Below are 25484 nucleotides of genomic sequence, written 5' to 3' on the forward strand. Positions count from 1 at the left end.
GGCTGTTCAATCAGAACAGCCAACTGCCCCGCAGGGACTGGAATCTCTCAGGCACACCAGAAGACAAAGGCGAACAGAGTTTCGGACTCCTCCCTCACTTCCTGCTTCACAGAAATGCTGGAGCCTCGGCAGGCTACACAAAGGGTTCCCGCCTAAGACAAAAGTTCAACCAGGACCTCCCCCACCCAGGACGGCAGAAGAAGGACCAAGAAAGGACAAGCACACGATAAATGGCAACACAAGAAAGAAGCCACCATTCTATGAGAATGGTGACCCTTCTGTGCATTACCGTGGCTGGTTTGACAGCCTGCGTGTAATATGAACACATAAGTAAGTGAAGTATGTCCACTGCCACCAGCCATAATAGTAAGCTTGTCACTGTAACAGAAATGTTACACGAGCAGTGAGAAAGGGGACACCATGTATCTCCCCAGCACTCCACATAAAGTGGGGTGTGCTGGTCTCACTATATAAAATGTAAAGGGGATGAAAATCCCTCTCTGCCCTTGGGAACATGTGTTCTAAAAGGTAAGTCAAGAGAAAATAAAAAGGGAAGACCGAGGGGCAACCCAGCAACACTGCACAGAAAGTGCTGTGTGCTGCAATAATAAAATGTTGATGCCCAAAAGTTTATAGGAAAGGATAGATTCAAAAATAAACTATGGTGAGTCAGAAAAATGACACCAAGAAAAAAAGAGTGAAAGAAAGGAGACTCAGGAACATAGAAAAAGAATCCACATGTCCAGCAAAAAGTGCTGGGAGCCTCACATGTGAAGGTGATGTGTATCAGGTCCTACAGAGCTTTGATCAAAGTAGACATTGAAGATGACCTTCTTTGCCCGTGCTTGCTGCACTTCATCACGGGAGCATCATAAGGCTGTCAAGTGTAGCACACACGCCTTTGTGCCAAGTACCACATTCAGCAGACACGGATATTAGGCACTGACATGTTTCATGGACAGGAGTAGGGGCTGAAGATACTGCGAAGAGCCATCTCCTGCCTTCAAGGGCTTGCAGTTGTCATCACCATACTGCCTAGTCATCACTCCCAAAACAGCCCCTTTCTGTGCTTCCTTACCACGCTGATCGACCATCTGCAATGTGGCCCCAAAAGCGGCTGTCCGCCCCCTTACTCATATTGGTCACAGAGATTACATCGCACTGTTCCTCAGAGCCCCTTCACTGGCTCCCAATAGATCTGCAGTTGACACTGAGATGCTTCCCCTTGCCCAGTGCCTATGAGCCAAAGGCCACCCTGTAAAGACGCTGTCACCAGACTGGTTAGGATTACTTCAAGCAGGTTTAATACAGCTTCTTAAGTTACAGTTACAGTTCCTCACATAAGACATACTGGGTAATTACAAGGATATCAGCTAAGACTAACACCGGCTCCCATCACCCAGGCAGGCCAGCTGTAACTGGCTTCACCTAGAACTCTCACAACACTCCACTACTCACTCATAAACATTCCACGTGACATCATTAGCTGCACATCATCAGACAGACACAATACAACACATCTCCCTCCTTTATCCACACACACCACACAGAACATATTGCATACAGGCACAACACAACACATCTCCCTCCTTTATCAAACAACAACACACACACACACACACCACACACAGACACCACCCCCACAAGGGCTAACCACCTTCAAAACAGCCAACCAAACAACCTACAGTCCGACGCCACCTAACACTTCTGCACCACCTTCCACCTCCACCCACCCCCGCCTCCAACTCCAGCGGGCCTCTAGACTGCCACCCTAGAGCACAATGGGCCTCAAAGCCCTCCAAACCCCAACCACATCTTAACACCCGAAGATCACATACGGAAAACAACGTCACTGCCACTCACAGAAAATGGAACCTTGACTCGCATCACCGAGCACCCACAACCAGACCACGCTGTAGAGACCTTACCGAAACATACCGGGAAAGCTGGCCACACAGTCCCGATGCCATCAACTAAAACTGGTTATCGAAACACGCCTGTAGCTCTGGTGACAACCTCACGAGAGACAGAACATTAGATCCATAATAGCCAAACATAAACTACCTACGGATCCACATTGATACATAAAAATAAAACACTATCTAATCACATGGGACACAACCATTCCATCACAACAGTCCACCGCCGGGCGTCCCCAGCAATGCACCCCACCATCTTTTCAGATACACCCCGTCCCCAGTGACAAGAAAAAAAAACATCCAACCATTGTGGAGGCGCTACCATCCGCGAGACCTTCCACACCACAGGACATTTAGGACGCTCCATACCACAAGCAGCAAGGTCACCTCCCTTCATACTGCACGGTAATGAGAGCTTTACCAAAACCAAACCAGTTCCAATAAGTACAACCAGACAACATACCACGAAATCCCTAAAGAAGAGGCACTACCTCCTTCTATAACACTGTTGTCATAGCTTAACCCGGAGATCTCATATCCATAACCAAGCCCAGAACTAGATCCAATACTACAATGGTACAAACCATACTTCCCTGGCACCCACAGTATCACGAATGAAATGGACCTAACATTTGCCCATTGAAACACTCAATCCAAACGTAAACTTCACATTACATAGAAGACGTACTTGTCAATTCTAAATCAACACTCACATATCACTTGGACATTACGCAAGATTCATTGCCTATAATAGCACTTATCACAAAGTAGTCCTCATCCCATAATACAAATCCATGTGCCCATTTAGCTCTAAAACCTAAATGTCCACAGCCTTTGCAAGGCTCATATACAAATCCATGTGCCGGGGCGCTTGGCACACCAAACCTGCAATTTCCTCAAATGTGGTTAAATCTACCATCAACCATAACCAATCTCATGTACACTACACTTTCATTCCAAATATTGCTAAGTAACTTTCTATCACAGCATTTGCAAGACTCTAATGGACATCCATGTGCCAGGGCGCTTGGGACACCAAACCTGCAATTTCCTCAAATGTGGTTAAATCTACAATCAACCATAACCAATCTCATGCACATACCACATTCATTCCAAATACTGCTTGAGTGGCTTTCCATAACATTGCAACTCATTGCAGCACTATACTTGAAATTCCCAATAGCCATAATACAGACATATAATAAATACGATATACATCAAATACTTTTCATCAACAACACCACATACATTTGGTGCATGACTTCATTTTTCTTTTATACCAGTCACAGTACCTCCGCTCTCCACCGTTTTGTCCTACGGCGGAAAGCACCTTTAACCTTCGCCCCACGTGATTCTCCGCTGGGGCGAGCATGCTGCATTTGCCATGACGTGCGATCCGCGGATTTCTGTGTCATTAGGGCACACAGTACATTCCGCCCCCGTAACCTGAAAGACAAACACTGGTGAGATGGCGGCCCTTCTTCGTCAGGCGTATCACACCATCTGTCGTTAATGCCAAATCCGACTTCACCATCACTGTCTACCGCTTCAGTTCAGAACGACTTTACTAACTATTTCCTGCACACGCTATTCCACGTTACATGGTCCTTTTCTCGAATTGCACTTCCATCCTTTATAATGCGGCGCAGTGTTCATGACGAACATATTCCACTTGTCCTTCGAATATTCCGGTAAGTTTGAATCCTTGGCATTCCATGCGGTCGCCAACTCCCCCTGCTGGAATCTGACGTCATCATTGTTACGGCTGCAGCTGAGCACTTCAGAGCTCCTGCTTACCAACTGCCGTTGAATGCCTCTTAACGAAACACTAGTGATGAGAGCCACAATCCGTCTGTATCACACGTATAAATCCCAATGTCATACAGCCCTTCCATTGACTCTGCAATGTATGTAGAGCTCCTCATGTATCAGAGGGAGAGAGTGCAGACTTCTGTTTTTCCCTTAAGCCCTAGAATAAACATTCTTACTTGCTATGGGCTACCAGTCCTCTGCAAGGAAGGCACTCTTCCTCCAGCAACTGCAGGGTCCAACTTCCCTTTGAAACCACTAGGACACAGCTCTCCTTATTTCTCTTTGCTTGTGCTGATCTCTTTGCCATGGGGCCCAATTCCTGTTTCGAATAGGCCAGTAAATCCACACATATGGCTACTATGGGTCAAGCATCCAGTTACCAGTCCACCCCATGGGGATCAGCTGTCCTTCCTCTCCCAGCTGCCAATTGCATTTCCTATGGGGACCCTTCACAGTTTCTTCCCGGAGCGCCCTGGGTGATGGGACTTACTTTCTTAGGGGGCGGTGTTGTCCTTTTTCTTGCTGACGCTGTCCCCCTGCACCCCCCGCAGCAGTTGCTTCCCAGTTCAGAGTTGCCTTTCCAGTAGGTTCATCTTCTAAATCCCATCCTCGTCGCCAATGTAAAGACGCTGTCACCAGACTGGTTAGGATTACTTCAAGCAGGTTTAATACAGCTTCTTAAGTTACAGTTACAGTTCCTCACATAAGACATACTGGGTAATTACAAGGACATCAGCTAAGACTAACACCGGCTCCCATCACCCAGGCAGGCCAACTGTAACTGGCTTCACCTAGAACTCTCACACCACAACACTCCACTACTCACTCATAAACATTCCACGTGACATCATTAGCTGCACATCATCAGACAGACACAATACAACACACCCTTCATTGCAACACTTTCCATTGTAATAGACCCAAGTCGTGGGTGATCCCCCTACAGTTCACGACCGGTTCCTCGCAAGTCGGGTCTCTAAAGGAGGTACTCTTTTCGCAACTCTCTACAATTCCAAATCTGTCAGTTTGAGCATCATGACAACTTGTGTAGATTCTGGAAATCTTGGTTAGTCAGTCAATGTCTGCAAATTGTCAGTCACATCTTGCCCACTGTGCCCGTTGACAAGGTGGATGGTGTATTGGTGGCGGCATACATAATCACACAACATGACATAAAACCATATGCTGTCATGTAGAATTTAGATTGACTGGATAGAGTCTTCTCCAACACTTTTGTCAGAACAAGGAGGTTAAAGGTGTGCCTGTAACTCCCCAAAAGTGGAAAGTGCTAGCCTGTGCTTCAAGAGTCGTGCGATAACATCCATTGTTAGGAAAGAAGGACGATCCCCCTTAGTCTCCATGAAAAAGCATGCTTTCCCTTGGTTTATGTACTGATGCCATGCATGTAGTCACACATTATGGCCATTTTACACTTCTGTTGGGGTAGGCTGGGGACCAACTTTTTGAGATTGACATTACTAATATTCCTAATGGACAATGAAACACTCTACAGAAACAAACCTGCATGAAACACTCTACAGAAACAAACCTGCATGAAACACTCTACAGAAACAAACCTGCATGAAACACTCTACAGAAACAAACCTGCAGGTGAGAAGCCCCTCTTTTAACCCTTGCACATCTCGTGTAATTCCTTGTGTGCACCTGGGCCCTATTGCATTTTTTAAATAACACGCTGCCGCTTCACGGCCTGGTGTTTATTTCCCACTTCCTGCCTTCCTCAATCCTTCTCCACTCGCTCCCTCCTCCATCCCAGCCGGTCCGCCGACTGGCTGGGCGAGTCGCTGTTTGAACAAAATGAATATACTCTGAGCCCGCTCTTGGTACAGCAACACTCTACAGAAACAAACCTGCAGGTGAGAAGCACCTCTTTTAACCCCCGCCCATCTCGTGTCATTCCTGTGTGCACCTGGGCCCCATTTATTTTTTTAAATAACACGCTGCCGCTTCACGGCCTAATGTATATTCCATACTTCCTGCCTTCCTCAATTCTCCTCCCCTCGCTCTCTACTCCATCTCAGCCCAGCCGCTGATTGGGTGAGCGACCCTATTTGACAGAAGCCTTAGGCAGCCCCTGTGGCTAGGGGCCCCAGGCAAAGGGCAGCTCCTACAGTGGCTGCTCCAAACTATGTCTGAAAGTATCAGCAGGTGAGGCCAGCGGCCAGTCGTCAACCGGCAGCAACCATCAAGGTAGGTGGGGCCTGGGTGGGAAGTAGAGCAATCACTCTACTCCAGAAACACTCGAACCTAAACTCAGAAGATAGCAGACCATGTTATTAACACTAGCCAGCTTAACTACTTAATAGAATTGTGATCATTACCACATGCAGCTAGAATAGTGATTATTGGCCTGTGTGACATCTAAACAGGATTGTGAATATTGCCCTGCGTCCCATCTAGACAAGATTGTGAATGTTGGCCATTGCTACATTTAGACAGGATTGTGAATTCTAGCCATTACTACATCGAGACAGGATTGTGAATATTAGCCTGCGTCACATCTAAACAGGATTGTGAATGTTAGCCATTAGTACATTTAGACAGGACTGTGAATATTAGCCTGCGTCACATCTAGACAGGATTGTGAATATTGGCATGCGTCCCATCTAAACAGGATTGTGAATGTTAGCCATTAGTACATCTAGACAGGATTGTGAATGTTAGTCATTGCTACATTTAGACAGTATTGTGGATGTTAGCCATGACCTCATCTAGACAGGATTGTGAATGTTAGCCACTGCCACATCTAGACAGGATTGTGAATGTTAGCCATTACTACATTTAGACAGGATTGTGAATATTAGCCTGCGTCACATCTAGACAGGATTGTGAATATTGGCATGCGTCCCATCTAGACAGGATTGTGAATGTTAGCCATTAGTACATCTAGACAGGATTGTGAATGTTAGCCATTGCTGCATTTAGACAGGATTGTGAATATTAGCCTGCGTCACATCTAGACAGGATTGTGAATATTGGCATGCGTCCCATCTAGACAGGATTGTGAATGTTAGCCATTAGTACATCTAGACAGGATTGTGAATGTTAGCCATTGCTACATTTAGACAGGATTGTGGATGTTAGCCATGACCTCATCTAGACAGGATTGTGAATGTTAGCCACTGCCACATCTAGACAGGATTGTGAATGTTAGCCATTACTACATTTAGACAGGATTGTGAATATTAGCCTGCGTCACATCTAGACAGGATTGTGAATATTGGCATGCGTCCCATCTAGACAGGATTGTGAATGTTATCCATTAGTACATCTAGACAGGATTGTGAATGTTAGCCATTAGTACATTTAGACAGGACTGTGAATATTAGCCTGCGTCACATCTAGACAGGATTGTGAATATTGGCATGCGTCCATTCTAAACAGGATTGTGAATTTTAGCCATTAGTACATCTAGACAGGATTGTGAATGTTAGCCATTGCTACATTTAGACAGTATTGTGGATGTTAGCCATGACCTCATCTAGACAGGATTGTGAATGTTAGCCACTGCCACATCTAGACAGGATTGTCAATGTTAGCCATTACTACATTTAGACAGGATTGTGAATATTAGCCTGCGTCACATCTAGACAGGATTGTGAATATTGGCATGCGTCCCATCTAGACAGGATTGTGAATGTTAGCCATTAGTACATCTAGACAGGATTGTGAATGTTAGCCATTGCTACATTTAGACAGGATTGTGAATATTAGCCTGCGTCACATCTAGACAGGATTGTGAATATTGGCATGCGTCCCATCTAGACAGGATTGTGAATGTTAGCCATTAGTACATCTAGACAGGATTGTGAATGTTAGCCATTGCTACATTTAGACAGGATTGTGGATGTTAGCCATGACCTCATCTAGACAGGATTGTGAATGTTAGCCACTGCCACATCTAGACAGGATTGTGAAAGTTAGCCATTACTACATTTAGACAGGATTTTGAATATTAGTCTGCGTCACATCTAGACAGGATTGTGAATATTAACAACTGCCGCATCTGACGGGATTGTGAATGTTAGACATTGCTCCATTTGGACAATATTGTGAGTGCTGGCCTGCGGCGCATCTATACAGGATTGTGAATGTTAGCCATTGCCACATTTAGAGATTTTGTGAATGTTGGCCTGCGTTGCACCTAGATTGTAGTCTGAAGTTGGCATGCGTCACATCTAGACAGTACTGCTGAATATTAGACATGGCCACATTTAGACATTATTGCAGTATGCAGTACTCTTATATCTAGGTGTAGCCTCAATCTCGGCCTATTATATTGTGTAACCTACTGTATTGTAAACCTAGGCCTCTCTCCCACTATACAGGATGCTCAAATCTAGGTGTAACCCCCCACCTCTATCTATTAGATGGTGACACCTACTGTATTGTGAAACCAAGGAATAGCCTCCATCTCTGCCTATTGTATTGTGAAACCCACTGCACTGTATTGTGAAGCCTGGGCACCTCTCCCACTGTATAGGACTCTCAAATCTAGGTGCAGCCTCTATCTCTGCTTACTATACTGTAAAACCTATTGTATTGTTAGACCTGGGCCTCTCTCTGTGCAGGTCCCTGTGCAGGACCCTCAAATCTAGGTGTAGCCTGCATCCCTGCATACTATATTGTGAAACCTGAAGTTCTGCGAAGCCTGGGTCTCTCTCCCACTATACAGGGCTCCCAAATCTAGGCATTGAGCCACATTGTTAATGTTAGCTGCGAGACACATAACCGAGTAACCAAAAAGCTCAAATTTCTGCATACTTAAATCACACAAAAACCCACACAAATACCTCTCGCACAGCAAACCGCACGCACCTCACTACAACGCAACAACAAACAAAAAACACATACGCTGCACCAACAGCACACGAGGACTGACATGTATCCGATACTCACACCCAAGCTCGGTGCACAGTGAAAACCGAACTGAAGCTGCCAACAGGACACCACTACTTTCACTATCCTATTCATCTTCACCCGACTACCCACCCTGCCCTCTGGTTTGCAGATCGGCCTGAGCGCCAACTCGGTTGGTGACAGTGCCTGGTACAAATGCCTTTAACATTTAACAATTCTTTAATTCCTTTTAAGGTCCCAGAATTCGTCAGAGGTTCATTGTGTGGTATGCATGAAAACACCTATGAGGAAAGAGTTCTCCTTTCTAATGGCATATTTGCAAAACAGAATATCAAGCTACTTCTACGGTGCCTAGGCCGCAGAATGTAAAATGCCCATGGAAGAAAGACACAAGAACAATACAGCAGTGCATACAAGTAGGTTCACATTTCCTGCCATTCCAAGAGGTGGCGACTACCACGGGCATGATCAGACTGCAGCGTTAAAGCGGTCTTATTTTGGAAACGCTGTCAATGGTCCTTTCATAGTCGTAGTGATAGCAGATCTTGGATGGTAGATATTTGTGGTGAAGATACAACAGGTGCACTTTAAACCCATTTCATCAAGATACACACCTGGAACTGCTCCAGGGAGGCCTTCATCCTCTGGCTGTTGTTCAAGTGGCTGATGCTCTCGCTCATCTCTGAGATGGAGGTGTTGGACCAGCCGTCGATTTCATCCCCGATGGCTAGAACATCTTCCCAGAGGGCCAGGCTGACACTCAGCCTCTCCATGTTGTCCTCTATCCTCTCCAGCACCTGTTATGGGAGTGGAAGACATCAGTGGCCTCGTACGATGCACATGGCGAGCCAATACCAGGAGCACTGCGCGAAGCAGAAACACGAGTAGACTACTGGAAGCCCCCCTACTCAGGTCTTTAAAATGCAGATTAACTTAGGTCATCAGAGTGAGTGAATCACAGTCTATGTTCTGACATGCCATTGTCCTTCAAGCTTCACCAAATTTGGAATATGCGTTTGGATGTAACACAGCCTGACAAGTTTCTATACATCCACCTTTCCGCAGCAAGCAACACAATAGTGCCTTCTCTGCCTTTTTAGATGTTTTTTAATCTTCAAGTTCAACGAAAAACCACAAAAAGGATTATGTTTTGGTTAAGACATTATCTTCCAACTAATTTACAAAATTGGTAGAAAGCAATTGAGTTTATAACATTTCCGGCACAGACTTTTTTCTCAGTTTCAAAATAGTGTACACTTCAGAGTTGATCACAATTAGGGTCAAGAGACAGGGAATCCCCCGCAGTTTTACTAATGTCCTTCAAATGCCAATAAATCGCCCTTAATTAAGTCATGTATTCGTCTTCAAATAAGTAAAAAACATACATATCCTTCTCCAAGGCAGGAAAAAATCCTCCACACGAGCAGTCAACAATCCATGCCCATTCCACCATTTATATCCCCAATGAGCCTAGGGATCACCCCAATGAGCCTAGGAATCACCCTTCACCAACAGCATTCCACAGATATAGACCATACTTTTCTGTGAACATATTACCATATAGTTTCAAGATACTCACTATTACACCAAAAAACTCCAATTGTTTCGGCCATATCAATGCACCTCTTTCAGCTTTATAGCTTCCTCCACACAAGCATCAAAAGAGTTTCCTCTCACCAACCATGACAATACCCGCACATTAGCATGCACTTATCTCCAATGGACAATGAGAACGCGCAAAGAATTACGGAACATGACCCGTCAAACTACTCCAAACAATCTGCCAAGTCTCCCCAGTTGAGACATGGCATCAGCCCCCCCTCCCCCCGTGGCCAGCATACACAGTGAAGGGCCTGGGCAATCTCTATGGCATCAATGCGTACGTTCTTCCCCAAGCCGGCCATTTTGTGAATAAGACGAACTACCACCTGAACCTGTTCAGGAAGATCAGCCTGCACCAAGTTCACCTCATTAGGGCTCTGATCCTTCCTCGGTTGAACTAATGCCACCAGGGCTGGACTGGGGCATAAATGTGTCTCGGGCGCCAATGGAAAAGTGGCTGACAGTTGCAAATGGCAATTCACTCCTTTTGTGACAGAGTGTTTCAGAAGTACCCAACGGGGAGTTTATTTGATAAAATGTGGTGTAAACTGTGCAATTTAAAGAATATTTATTAGCAACAATGGTCAAAACTACTAGCCGTATAGTGAAACAACTTATCAAACTGGCCCACATTGGCCAAAACAGTGTCCCACTTTGATTTAAAAAAAACAGGCACACGCTAGCAATTTCAGTTTTGGGTTCGGACATTGCCCTATAAGCCAGTCCCAGCCTGACTGCAACACTGGATATGGACGCCACCAAAAGTGATGAAAACCTTCTTCAATCCAGGTAAAGTGACACAGAGCCTGCCACCCACTTGCTAACAACAAGCAACCACCCCACTGAGTAAACCAAGGCGTGAACGGAATGCAAAACACACGCACACACCAGGGCTCAGCTCTTGCTCAAAATGGCGTTGCGGTAACCCTAGTTAACCTCAATACTGCCACAAAATGAAAGCAACAACACAGATTTCAGGGATGGTTGCACAATCGCTTCAAGACTCAGATACACCTGTCCTAGGCCACAGACGTCATGAGTTGACCAGAATGCAGCATACGAGTGTGTCAAAAAACCAGACACTAAGAACTAAGCAAATGAACAAGCAGCTAAATAAATGAAATTGCTACTGGGTGAGGCATGGTTTGACCTACACATGGCTGCGCCATCATCTCCATATCTGCAGGGAAAGGGTTAAGCACTGTGTGAGATATGACTTAGCTCAAACAAATATTACATTGACCTCATGCAGGTTTTAAATGGTCTGCGTGCAACCCCATAGGGATGCCTCTTTGGGAGACCCGAATTGTCCCCACGCAGGCAACACAGCAGAGCTAATAGAAAGCAGCACACTACCCGGAAGTACACATGGGTCATACATTTAGCCACGTGATCTTGTTCCAAATTAAGTGATGAAGCCAACCAAAATGTTTCACAGCAGGAACCTCAAAAGGTGGCCTTGTAAACGTTCTACGCTATGCTTTGGTCTTACTTCAGGCTAGAAAGTCGAGATGGCCACGTCACCAACTGTTGGGCACGAGGCGAGGGCCGCTGATTCACTGGTCCAGCCACGACAGCAAGTGATGTCACCATGTGCATCACGGTGCTGCGCTTATGTCTTCAGCCATATCTGGGACTTCACAGTGGGGAGCGGGCGGTGCAAGCGCAGCAGCGGAGTCCGCAGGTGGGTGGGGCGCGCCGCTATGATTCTCCAGTCAGCAGGAGCGCGGACGGGAAAGGGGAATCATTCGGGGCAGAGAAGGAAAGAAGGAAGAACCTTTGTGAAGGGGGCCAGGAGAGGGGAAGGGATTTGATGGGGCAGGCGAGAGCTTGGACGTCCCTTGAGGCGAGGGGGTCAAGGCAGGGTACATTATAAAATGCTCCCAAAGCAGGAAACTGGTCTACCTGGACAACTGGGAGAGAATCCCTTGGCAGAAGCTGAAAAGGGGGTGTGCTGTGTGGGACTCATCATGATGGGTGTTTTACTCTCTAGAAAACCCAGACACGTTGAAAACTGTAATCTAACCGTATGCTATGGGACTGTGGCCGGAAAGTGAACTGCGCATGCTCCTTACGTCTAGCCACTGGTCCACGATACTGTCCATGTCTTTTTTCACCATCCTGGAGTCACAGCCCTGGATCTTCCTCAGCTCCGCGAGGACATGTTTGCCTTTGCTGTTAAAATCGTCCAGTTCTTTCTGGCGGTCGTTAAGCTCGTTCTTGGCAGCTTCGTGCTGTGGGAACAAACGGACATTCCTCAGATGTTCTACACATGGATGTACAGTCTCTTACAGTAGCAAGGTGGGCGCAAGCATCACAGACTGCTCAGCGTAGCTTGCAGGCCTCAAGCAGAGGTACCGAGAGACCGCCTCTCTTCAACGCCATCCGGGTATGCGCCCGCCTCCTGCTTACCCATACTCCCATGGACTGTGGGCAAGAGGCACTGGGCGCTGAGACACACATGCACACAGAGTCACACACTCCTGGACACATCTGGAGCAAAAGAGCAGTCTCACAGAAAAGGAGGAAATGGGACAAACAAATTGGTTTTACAGACTATTGGTGCCTAGGGCTAGCGCAGGACATGGGCCTACGCTCATGGAAGCCCACTTACTTGCCACCACAGCTGTTACTCCGCAGAATGCCTGTGATAGGGGGGTTACTGAACACTGGGTGCCCAGAAAGTCTACTAGTGGGCTTCACAGGTACTTTATTAACAAGTACCCAGTGGTGGCGGCTCATTGGAGTGCTCATTGCTTGTGAGAGGTCCTCTAATAAGTGTGATTTCACCTGAAAACTACCAGATAGCTCAATTTATCTTCCAAAACCTGTTCCTTCTCTCAAGAAAATGTAACTAAATCCCAAAAAAGAACTATTTTTAAAATGTGTTGTTTACATCCATGATGCCGGCGTGTTGTGCATTGACAAAAGGGTGTTTGATTTGTTGTGTGTAACTTCACACTTTCTTCACTTCATGTTTATAATACGTCCTGTGTCTGTGTCAAGCAATGACTAATACAAGTGACCTTATTACATACTTTTTTCACGTGTTTTTAATTCCTTAAAGTACACATGCAGAACACAGGTTCATATTGTAGGCTTACATTTATTTCAATTCTAATACTTTAAGTCTTCCATTCAAGATGCAGAAACTATAACTAGGATTCTATAGATTTACCAGGTAGTTGCGTATTAAGTGATGTTTGCCCTTTACAAGACATCTCCGGTAAATAGAGTGTTCTTAAAAGCCATATTGTTCAGACATGCTTCTACTAATAAGAGCAGAGTGCCAGAGAAGATATGTGGTCAAGTACATACATACCATTCTCGTTTAAAGTCTAGGCTTCAGCACTTAAACAAAGTGTGTGATCTGGTGCAAATCATTTTATCTCGCTCTGCCAAAATCGAAAAGCTCATGGAAGCTATGCAGTTCACTGTGTGAGCTATTAGAAAAAAAGCCGCACTCGTGGTTTATTATCCTGCAGTATCGCTCCATTTGTAATGAATAATAACAGTAATAAAAGTAATAAGAATGGTGTCCATTCATATATTGCACACTAAAGGGATATTTGTTTGTTACTCATCCATCTTCTTGTAGTGCCTCCTCCCATGATGCCCCTGACCATCCAAGACTGGTGTCACTCCCTGTGACGCCATTTTCAGTCATGCCTCTTCCGGTCAGGGCAATGCACATGCATGTCAGCACATCTTTAAATGCATGCCTTTTAATAATAGGAGTGACAATAATCTAATAGGTGGTATGTTCTACCTACCAGGGCTTCCGCTTTTTCAGAGCCATCATTACCTTGGACATGGCCCTTCTGATGTCTTCCTGGTCTTTTAAAGTTGCTTTTATCATCGCAACGTCCTCCGCGTTCTCGATCAACTTCGTAACCGTGGATTTTAAATTCTGATAGTCCCTCATGAGGTCCAGGAGGACGTTGCACTGCTCCTGACTGCGAAGGGCAACCAGGTGCACGTTAATGGAAAACAACATTTCTCGACGACAGTCACAGCGAGAATATACCGACATTAAATCCCAAAGCCTTCTCAAATTACCCTTGCCCCTAAAACTCAGCACTTTCTCATGGCATTTCGCTCTTTTCATGTGTGAATAGTGTAATATTCTTGTCACAGGTTACACAATGTTACTGGCTTAAACACAACATGCGCTAACTAACGAAGACAGCCACATCTAACATTCCCACAGTCCCTAGCTAGGCCTCACTGTTGGCTTTGCAGCTCTTAACAAATGGGGTATTTGATCACAGGAAATGTACTGCATTGTTTTTGCCACTTTCCCGCCGTATGTCTTAATCATGAACTGTGTGTCAAACCAATCCCACCTGTTTTCTTTTTACGGTATAGCACACGCACACAATGAGGGCCTTGGTAAAGACAATTCCATTACTGGTTGACGTGTTATCTAGTCACCTGCCGTGCGCTTCTTAAACATTCATTTGACACAAATGATTGCAATCCAGAGTTGGCAGCTTCTCTACTATGTATTTGGAGTGAAAAGCTCTGTTTTATGTAAACTTTGGAGGTACTTCGATTTGAGATTTAAAAAAACTTTTCAAACTTAAATTGAAAAATGCATCTCAAAGCCACAAGATGGCAGCATTGCCTATTACATGGAATGCTCATGCTGCACCTCCCATGTTACGCATCCGTTGCTAGGAAAGTTTGCTCCTCTCCAAGTACACTTTAGGTAGTGCAAAGGTAAATTGTGCGCTATCATGCCATTAAACCAAAAACATACACCCCAGTCTATGCCTCGCTTCCGCAGACAGTTTTGATCACTGTAAATAAAACTCTCAAGACCATTTTGTAAACGCTCATCAATTTCAGTGACGAAAAGGGATGAAATCCACTCCTACAACAAACGCCCCATGCAACCATATAGTCATCCATTCCAGGGGTTTGCAATCTTTGGCTCTCCATATAATGTGGACAACAACTCCCATCAGCCCTACCAAACATAAGCAATGGTGAAGGATCATGGGAGTTGAAGTCCAAAACATCTGGTGCGCCAAAGAGATTGACGACCCGAGCACTCCAAGGCAAACATGTTCTTCATTTCTGCATCAGAGGGAGCCCAGCAGTGTGCACACACACAGGGAGACACACCCATTGAACAAAAGGTAGGGAGAGTTACCCTTGGGGTTGCTATTCCAAGGTTTCTCTTGACTTGGGTTCTTTCACCGAAGATTAAAGTGTATTTGATGACAAAATATTCCTAGTATTCTCATTCCGAGAAACTAGTGTACATTCATGTAGAAAAGAAACAAAAACACCCTGTTTTTTCTACAATTCTGAACTTTTATGATTGACTAAAACTGTATTAAACTTGTATGTCTGTATGTATTTGTAGCTTTGGGTTTTCACCCTAAGTTACTAGGGAACTCCAGACGTGGACCCTTTGCTCACTGTTCTTGGAGAGGCACAGCTCCACCTCACTGACGAGGCCCAGCCAGGCAGAAACACATGTCTGGGGTTGCTGTTGGTACTCTTGTTCAGAAGAGACTTGCCTGGCATTTCGGTGCTGGACTGCCCTTGGGCAGGACAAAGACTGGTATGTAGTGGACATTTCTCTTCTGTGAAAGGATGGTGAGCTAAAGACTCTGGTTGAGACTATAACCCGAGATACCCTTTACTTAGGTATTTGTACCAGTGTCAGCCATGTGCCAGCATTGCCGCTGCTCCAGTTTCTGAGGCCGTGGTGCTGCATGGAATGAAGGTGCGTGCACATATCTACAGACAGGACCCAGATGCAGAAGGGTGGATGGCATCTTGTGTTTCCACTCTTGCATTAATGGGCATGATAAGAGCCTTAGCCTCCAGGCATGGGATGTGCTGAGGATTTTGGCGAGCGTGCACTGGGGTTCTCCGTGCCCCTCTTTTGGGGAACGTTGCCAACATATTGATTGAAACCATTAAAGGTGGGCGAGCCTGGCGAGGCACGGGCTGGACCCGGGCTCAGACGGGGACTCTTTTCTGGCTGGTACCCACTGAATTCCACAGTCCTGCCACGGGACCCAACATGGCTGCCCAGTGCACAGCGCACACAATTTACTATGAGTAAAGATTTCTTTTAAAAACCAGCGTAGCGTATGCTGCATGCAGGCCTGCCGACACCACACTCCGAGCCATGACTTCCTGTTCAGCCCCCAGACAACACGATTGGCTGAGGGCAGAACAGAGAGTCACCGCAGAAGCCTTTAAGAGGCTGATGGGAGAGGCATTTGCCCCTTTATCCTAACAGCTCTCTTTAAGGCTGTTTCCGGTGTGACGACGAGGCTCAGGCTGGGCGGTGCAGGAGACCGGTGTGCATTAGCTACGACGGATTAAGGTAGGCCCCATTTCCTGCCCTATCTTCCTTTTTTGGGCATTTGTTTCCATTTTGCCTACGTGCAGCACAGGCAAAATGTAAAGAAATACCCTTTTTCATGTTTGATTTCTTTCCATTCCAAAGGAGGAGTTCAGCCCAAACTACCAGGTCGCATCCCATCTGCGTGAGACCACAAGCATCCCCAGACATATTTTGGCTTTATTCGGCATAATCAGTAAGGAGTAGCTTGGGTCTCTAGGCCCAGCAGGGTTGGGATCCACGACTGGTCATACCTGTCCCACTCGGGGTGACATATGCAAAACAAAAGAGGTGATGGCCGGAAGGTTTGAAATTAATCCTAACCTCTGGCATTGCTCTTGGCAACCCTCCAAACCATTGTTCTTCAGTCGGCCAAGTTTTGTCATTTGGGCAGTCAATTTTTCCCATTCCTGTTTAATCCGATCTTCCAGGCCTTTGCAGAAGTGAGCCCATCACACATGTAATGGTTGCATCCAAGGCACCCAACAGAAAGGTCAGCTGTTTTCATATAGCATATTCCTTAGGCTTGAAGATGGGGGTCAATTTGAGTTTCCGCAGGGGTGGTTTCCCGTGCTTCATCTGACATAGGAGTCCAAATGTCAGAGCCAGCTCATCCACAATGGTGAGGGGCCGCCAACGCAGCCATACCTTCGTCGATTATGGAGAAGTCACGGGTTAAACTGTGAAAGGGAAATGTAGTTTCCCATTGACAGTTTATGCTCCCCAAAACCCCCCAAGGCATCATGTGAGGTTCGAGTGTTTTGCTTCCCCATCCTTGCATGGTGTATTGGGGATGGAGGCTGGGGAACTGCACGTCTGAATGTGCAAGGGGTGCTCCCATGCTTACCCGCACATACAGACTGACAGAGGCACCGATAAAGTGGCGATCTGGTCCCTCAGCTTCCTGGTCCTTGTTCTTGTGTGCGGGAGCCATAGGGCCCTCGCCATGGGAGGCGGCATCTTGGCAGGAGCAGCAGCCGGACTGGGGCTGAATTAGGTGTAGAATTTTGTATGTGCATATATGGTGTGAATGGTATGTATGTTATGTGTGTACCTATGTGTGTATGAATGGGAAAGTGTATGATGTATGGGTGCGCGTGTGAATGAGTGATTAAAGGCTATGTACATTTCTGTTCCTGCTGTTTGAATGCTATGTGAAAGAGCGAGTGAATGCTGCATGAATGCATGTTTGATTGAGTGAATGCTGTATGAATGAGTTTGAATGAGCGACTGAATGTGCGTATGCTTGTGCTGGTTTTGTGCCGACCCGGGATACTGATTCACGTGTGTGGCAGGGGATGGTGGGGCAGGGGTTTGGTGGGAGGAAGATATTTATTTATACTTGGCATCTATGATAAACCAGGCATGATGAGAGGTATTGCGTGGCTAAACTTTCATTTTCGTGTAGCCAGTATAGCAATTGAATACTGTGGCATGATATTTTTTTACTGGCCATATACAATAAATCAAACTTGGAAAGTGTTAATATGTGGCTACGCTGGCATTTTGGTGCAGCCAGTCTAGCGATTATTCACTGTGGCATCACATTTTCCTCTGGGCATTTATGATAAAGCAAGCATGATGAGTGTTATTACGTGGCTAGACTACGATATTGGTGTAGCCAGTTTAGCCATTTCTTACTATGGCATGATATTTTTTACTAGGCATCTGTCAGATGCTGCATATAATTTCCACTCCTCCTGGCACACCCAACACACTGAAACACTGGCACATGGAATTTCTTCTTTGGGACATAGCCCACATTCAAAAATGTATGTGAATTATTTTTGTGAATCGGGGCCGAAGTTACACTCTGATCAGAACACCAGTTATACGAATTGAACATCCATCTGGTTGGAGCATCAGTAATGAAGCCTTTTCAGAATGTATACTAACATGAGTTCCCCATAGAAAACAGCACCATCCACTGTTATTAGATAACATTACGTAGGGTCGCTCTACTTTATTACATTTTATTTATACTTTTCCTAGGCAGTGAAATGTCTTGATATACTGTTTTGAGGCCTCATTTCATTATATTCCACTTACTTTTCACTGATTAATTTCTTAGTGTCTTCCCAGGTGGATTCCAAACCATTTATCTCGGTATCGGCTTCATTGGCCAGAATGATGTCCTTCTGGGCGATTTGTTTCGCTTTGTCCATAAGCCACTGTAGCTCATGCTGGTGAGAATTCAGATCATCTTCCAAATGATTAAACACTTTGAGCCTTTGAATGCAAGAACATTCCATTGGTTATGAATCTACTTTCTGGTTTACAGCATTTACAGAACACACTTTGATTTCGGCTTAAAATTGAACAAGTGTAACAGCATCCCATCCGAGCACGAGCACATGCAAATTGATGGCAGAAAGAGACATTGGGCCTCATTACAACCCAGGCGGTAAGTTCCCTACTTTACCACCATGGTGTAAACTCTGTTTACACCATGGTGGATGGCGGATTTACCGCCCCATTCCAAGGTGAGTGGGGCGGTAAATCCCCATTCCCCATTTACCCTTCCCCATTCCCATTTTTGCCCCATAGGGCATAATGGGAGTGGGGAAGTCGCTAATTACGGCACCGTAAATTACGGTGCCGTAATTAGCATCAAAGGCGGGTTAGCGCCTTGCATTTTAACGCCTGCTAAAAGCAGGCGTTAAAATGGTAATCAGGCGTTAAGGGTTAACGGCGCCGAAGGCGCCGTTAAACCCTTAACGTCTGGGTTGTAATGAGGCCCATTGGGTCTAATTCCCAGAAATGTTTTATAATGGCAAAACCCCATTGGAGAATGCTCTGTGAATTAGGCCCATTGTGTAGGACCCAAAGACTCAACTACACAGAGCTTGATGTCAATTTCGACTAATTCTTAGTCACTCACTGACCCCCCACGTGGGTAGGCAGCTGACAACAGCCCATATATGCGTGGGATAGATGTCAGGGAAACACCTGAAACTTGGGAATCCATGAAAGGGCTGGTTATGGGTCCATTCAACACGCAGCCAGCCCTGCTGCACCGTGCAAGTGCCTGTTGCAAATCAGGTCTTGTATGGTGACAACTGTCTATTATAAATTGGTTTCCATGTCATAATTGTATTGGTCACCTACCAAAAAGACAGATTTTTTTGGGCCGATTTTCGGCGGCCCGCAAACCCCTTCCTCAGCTGCCACTGCATCCCTCCCCACCCAAGCATACCCCTACCCACTACACTCACAAACACGCAACACGCTCACATACACATAAACACACACACAAACACTTATCTGTTCTCCCGCAACTTCCTGGTCCCGACGCGCCTGTCAGCCCCTGCGCGCACTCGTTTGCGTCAGGGCCAGGACAGTTTGATTTAGAAAGACCGCTCTCTGCGGTCCCAGAGTGGTCTTTCTAAATTGATCTTTTTTATCGATCTGTTGAAAACTATCTTTTAACTTAATACCAAAAATCACACTAAATGCTCTTTGATAAAAAGCACAAATCCATTAATATCCCAAAACCAAAGAGGAAGTGTAAACAGACTACTTGTATTCATATGATATAGCCTAATGCAGAGATGTCCACTGACCTGCAACTCGCAGGTTTAGCCCTCGAAAAATCAACAAACCCCTGAGACCGCGAACATGTCAGGAAACCCGCGAGCAGGGCAGGCTGAGAAAAAAGGGCGACGATCCTTTCACGTGCAAAGCGAGCCTACAATGGCTTCACTCAGGCCCGTTTCGGCTAGTGACAGAGCTTTGACCTCCAGTGAACTCCTAAAGTTTGCAGATTTCGCCGCCCAGAAGTGTATCGACTCACTGCCACAAGTGCTTTGGAGTCAGGCACGCAAGTTATTGGCAGGGCTGGTTTGCAAAAAAAAAACGATTTGTGAAAATAAATCATGCACTGATATACAAGTGTTTACAAATTGGGTTAATTGTAAAGCCAGATAATTGTGATTGCCCCATCACTACGTATATTAATTACTGATGCTTGGTGAGGTGGGTGGAACTATGCAAATTATGCAAATGTTTGGAGTGCTGTCTATTGGAGTGTGACCCTCGAGCACGTGATGAAAAGTTGGCATCTATGCCAAAGTAATGTTACGAAGTGCTCACTTCGGCTCCGTTTGCTAAACGCAGAACAACAATTTGGAAACAGGTCTGTTTGATGGTAATTGTTACCAGAGCAAAAATGTTAGCCGTGGTATTCCTGTTTATGCCCTCCCCCCATAAAGAGTGCTACCAGCAAGGGAATGAGATGCTGGGGGCAGTGAGTAAGAGGAGGGGGGCGGTGGATGAAGTCCTCTGCCTATGTGGACCACTGGGAGAGCGGTTCAGGGGGCTTCAGGCCTCCTGCATATGTGGACCACTGGGAGAGCAGTTCAGGGGGCCGCCAGATACCCAATACTACTAATGGGAGGAAGGATAGCTCAGGGGCAACGCTCAGGGGCAACGCAGCGCAACACAGGTTCAAATCCTGATCCCATGCTTCGAAACCACTCATTGGTATTAAGCGTGTTATAAAAGAACAATTATAAAAAATAAAGAAATGTTGGGCCTGGAGTGAAATAAAAAAAATCCCAGGGCCGATCTCCCAGGCCCTGTATTGCTTGGCAGAGGTCAGTCACTCGGGGACACTAGTCCCCTGCCTTTTTGGGAAGACCTATCCCAGACACCCTTCCCAAGGCCGTGACAGTAAAGCCACTACACAAGCCCCTAAGTACACCATAAATGCAATTAATTGGACACTTGTCACTGGTTCTGCAAGGATCGGGATGTGCAGACCTATTGAGATTACAGGCCCTTGAAAACGTTAGCGCTCGAGTCACGAGTGAATTGCAAAGGAAATCTTAGAATAGTCTGGGAAATAGCCCTCCTGAAGTGTACATATTTGTCCAAAACTCCAAAGCAGGCTTATCCCAGGCACATACAGTCCCCCCCCTCTCGACTCAGCACACACACATATGACGTCTTCTAAAATGGCCGCCAGGGCTCTTATATATGTAGGCTGTTCCCCTCAGACTCATTCTGACCCACAGGAAGCCAGTAGCCACAACCAATCGCAGGCCTGCCCAGGTCCAGAATCAAAGGTGCTGATCCTCACCCACGGATCTACCCTGGGGGAAGGGCCAGAGGCGTAGCCAGGAATGTCTAACAAGTGGGGTCTGAAGCAAATGTGGTTGGGCCCGCGGCAGTGACATTCACATCTGTAAATGCCCACACAGTGCTGCTGAGAGGGCATTTACAGATTTTGGGCGGGCCTTGTCCGCTCAGGCCCTGCCCTGTCTACGCCTCTGGGAAGGGCTATCTTCGTTTACAGCTAGGCATTTCAATCTGGAAGTGTGGGTTGCGGTAGCAGGCGACATGAGTCTGGAGAAGAGTGGAGACTGCAAAGCAGATACAGAGTTGCCTGGAGAGACTTTGCCAGTGAATAGAGAGTGGGGACAGAAGCATGGAAGAAGGCAACAGGAGAGGAGAAGAGAACTAGAGAGGGGGCAGCAGGAGGGATGAGAGAATGATATCAGAAAACAGGGATGTAGTAAAATCAGGGGAGGAGAAGGTGGTGGTAATAACAGGATTGATGCGGTGGTAGAATACAAGGAGAAGGAGGGAGCAGAGGTGGGGAGACCAGAGTGGAATGTGGAACGAGGTGGAAAGATTAGGTGGGAAGAAGTGGTAATGACAGGAGTGACATAGGTGGCAGAACACAAGGGATAGGTGGTTAAGGAGGTCATAACACCACAGTATTGAGGCTGTGAGGGCGAGCAAGAAGGTAGAGAGAGCAGGAACATCTAAAGCTGTAGAGAGGTAGTAGTGGTGACCAGAGCAACCTAAGGTGCCGGGGGCGAGGCCCTGTCGGGGCGAACAGCGAAAGGTGGTAGAGAGGAGGTGCTGCGGACAGGACAGCCAAAGGTGGTAGAGAGGAGGTGATGGCGAGAAGATCAGTGCAAGAGTAGTATAAAGGAGGTGGTAGCAAGAAGAGTGTTGGAGTGTGGTGGTAGAGAGGAGTTAGTGGTGCGAAGACCTGCGCAGGATGGAATGCAGTGTTCTATTGCTTCCCAGCTGGGTGTGCACTTTATTGATCCCATACACACAGAGACGCATGCAGAGGAAGCGGCAGCGAAAAGAACAGAGAAGGGCAGCAGAGGTGGCGTAATGGTGAGGAAGGTAGAGTCAAGTGAGAGCGAGACACCTGTAGGAGAAAGAACAGGCCAAGATGGCGGGGACAGATAAGTGGGAGGAGATTAAGAGAGGGTGAAGGAGAGTTGCATTCAGATGAGGAATTTTGGAGCGAGGAGTATCATAGCAAGGTGGAAGAAAATTACAGTGGAGGAGAAAGCGAGCTAGAAAAGCCGTCTTATAGTGATGCAGGATACAGGAGGAAGGATCGAGCTATCGAGCTGGGAGACCGAAGGTCCTTGGGGATCTGCTCATTGAAGCAAAGGGCCTGGGAAGTGGCCAGTCAGGAAGAGCGGGAAGGCCAAGATGGGCCAGGTCAGGCTCTAGGTAGGCCCAGGTCAGGCTCTAGGTAGGATCAGGTAGTGGCACAAGGTCGTATCAAGGCAAAATTACACTGGCAGGTCTACACAGGCTCTCCTAAGCAGAAGAAACAGGTTCAGGTCAACTTTAACTCTGCAGACTCAAATATGGTTTACATACCCCTCTGGAACTTATCCGCACTAAAACCCAGTGACAGGTATTGTTGCTGTAGTGGCCCGGAGGCTTAACCATACCTGCTGAGAGTGTAAAGACAGGGAAAACAAAAGACACTGGAAGAAGTCCATCCTGTATTGTTGGTCTCTGTTATTTAAATTGGCCCGCCCCTCTACTTAACCCTTTAGAAGCATTGAACCCAGCGAGATTGGTCATGCATGTTTATTGATGCCAGGGGTCTGTTACGTGATAGGTGTACGGGGGTGCGCCCCCTGTAGAAAAACAAAATGGAATGACGCAGCTGAAAAAATAAACCAGCCCATTTACCCTGAACCAACATTTTGAGATCGCTCAAGAAGCTTTCAAGACATGTTTTCTGTTCTTAATAAACACTGAGACTTCGAGATGTGTGTTCTCACCTCTGATTCAGTGCTTGGAGGGTCGGCTCTTGCAGTTGCTCCTGGTCCGCCTTTTCCTCAATATCCTCAATGCTTTTCAACAGTTGCTCCTTGCGCTCCGTGAAGGACTTCCACAGCACCACCAGTGCCTCTGCCTCACTCTGCTTGGTTCCCAAGAGGTTCTGGACCGACTCCAGCTCAAAAAACAAATGGTCGGCCAGAGCCCTGCAGGAGGTCCTCTGCTCGGAGCCGCCTCCCTTCAGGTGGTACTGGGCCTTGGTCAGGGCTCCATCCAGGTTGACGGCCATGGACTCCAGTCGGTCCACCTCTCCGATGACCTCCTCCAGTTCCTTTTCCAGGGAGACTGACTGGGTCTTGTCCAGGCTGTTGCTGCTCTCCACTATTTGCTTCAGCTGGAGGAGGGCGCTGGTGGCCGAGCCGTGGATTTCTAGGAACTCGCCGACGTTTGCAAGCACATTTTGGCGCCGTTCGGTGATCTGCCTGGCATCCTGGAGGAGCTGCGCGCAGTCCTCGGCCCTGGCCTGCAAAATGTGCCGCTGCTCCGCCTTGCTCCGCGAGCACAGCTTCTCCAGAAGATCCTTCATGCGCTGAGCCTCCTTCTCTTTGGTTTTCACTTCTATCAGCTGTTCCTGCGGGACAAACATACACAGGAGGGGTATTGAAATATCACAGCGAAAAGAACCAACACATCAAATAAGTGTGTTCTGATGCAAATAATCAAGACTAATAACATGGAAACAAGTAACAATGTCATGTTCTTTTATTGCGCTTCACGCCAGACTCCTAAGTGCTAGAACACAGGTTCTGTTATAACCCCACTTAGAATGGTACCCGCTTTATCGACCTAAGATACATGAAAAGCCATGCCAGCCCTACTGTGAAATGTGAACTTGTGAAGTGCAGATTGCTCTCATGTCGGTAAGGTGGCTCAGCGGCTTAAACACTTGTTGCTGTGACCTGGGTGTGATCTGCAAGTCGTAGGTTCCAATCCCGCATGGACAACTCAGTCTTTCATCCTTCTGAGGTCAATAAAGGAGTACCAGTTTCGATTGGGTTATAATAGTAATGTATGTAAATATGTCCTATGTAAAGCACTTTAGATTAAAGTGCTATAATAAGTTAAAAAAAATGTCAAGGCTTTACCCACCCTAAGCAGATAATAGGTTAAAAAGATCTGTTTAGTTCACGGGTCTGTAACCTGGGGCTCTCCTGGAATACTACTCCCATGATCCCTCACCCTTGACTGCAATGGCTAGGGCTGATGGGTGTTGTAGTAAAAAGCAAAATGTGTGGTTTGGCTAAAGAATTGGTCCTGAATACACTGTACAGTTCCTTGTGTGATGGTCTACCATTTCTATAGTGGATTCCCGCATTGCACGGAGCTGGAGGATTTACGTACATGAGACCACGTATTTTTCCAAGGTCGGGCTTTGTGGCTCGATTTAAATCTTTTTTTGTATGCAAGGAGATGCATGGGACTTCCCTGATATCTATTTCAGAGTTCTTCATGCCCTTAAAGAAAATCTCTCAGCCAGAAGGGACGCCGGAAAAAGAATTGCACTTTAGTAATTAGGGTAAACACCTATCGGATAATGTAACGTAAGAAAGCAAAAGTAGAACGTGAAGGAAGATGCAGGGTTGCTAGGCAGAGGCCAATAAAGGCACCTTCTCAGCAGGGTAGTCAATACGAGTACCGAATTGCCAGCTACTAGAGCTTAGTTAACCAGTTGCTAGGCAACTGGCTAACAAACATCTTCATTATGAATATTTCGGGGGTGCGGGATTGTGGGGGGCTCGAGGGGCTAGTAGCAGTTGTGGACTGCTTGCTTGTTCCTGGAATTAACTGCAGAT

The 25484-nt window shown here is 46.5% G+C and overlaps 1 protein-coding gene across 17 annotated transcripts in view; it reads right to left on the reverse strand.

Moving 5' to 3' along the window:
* Nucleotides 1-25484, reverse strand: part of SYNE1 (spectrin repeat containing nuclear envelope protein 1) — a 1651720-nt gene that overhangs the window by 916606 nt on the left and 709630 nt on the right. For all 17 annotated transcript variants that reach the window (XM_069606781.1, XM_069606782.1, XM_069606785.1 and 14 more), the window contains 5 exons: nucleotides 23634-24262; nucleotides 18634-18813; nucleotides 14020-14170; nucleotides 12290-12448; nucleotides 9227-9409 (listed from right to left, as the gene is read on the reverse strand). In XM_069606781.1, the coding sequence (XP_069462882.1) occupies nucleotides 9227-9409; nucleotides 12290-12448; nucleotides 14020-14170; nucleotides 18634-18813; nucleotides 23634-24262 (1302 nt within the window). The remainder of the gene's footprint in view (nucleotides 1-9226; nucleotides 9410-12289; nucleotides 12449-14019; nucleotides 14171-18633; nucleotides 18814-23633; nucleotides 24263-25484) is intronic.

This window comes from Ambystoma mexicanum, chromosome 4p (genome assembly GCF_040938575.1).
Source record: "Ambystoma mexicanum isolate Mex_15411 chromosome 4p, UKY_AmexF1_1, whole genome shotgun sequence".
Lineage (NCBI taxonomy): Eukaryota > Metazoa > Chordata > Amphibia > Caudata > Ambystomatidae > Ambystoma > Ambystoma mexicanum.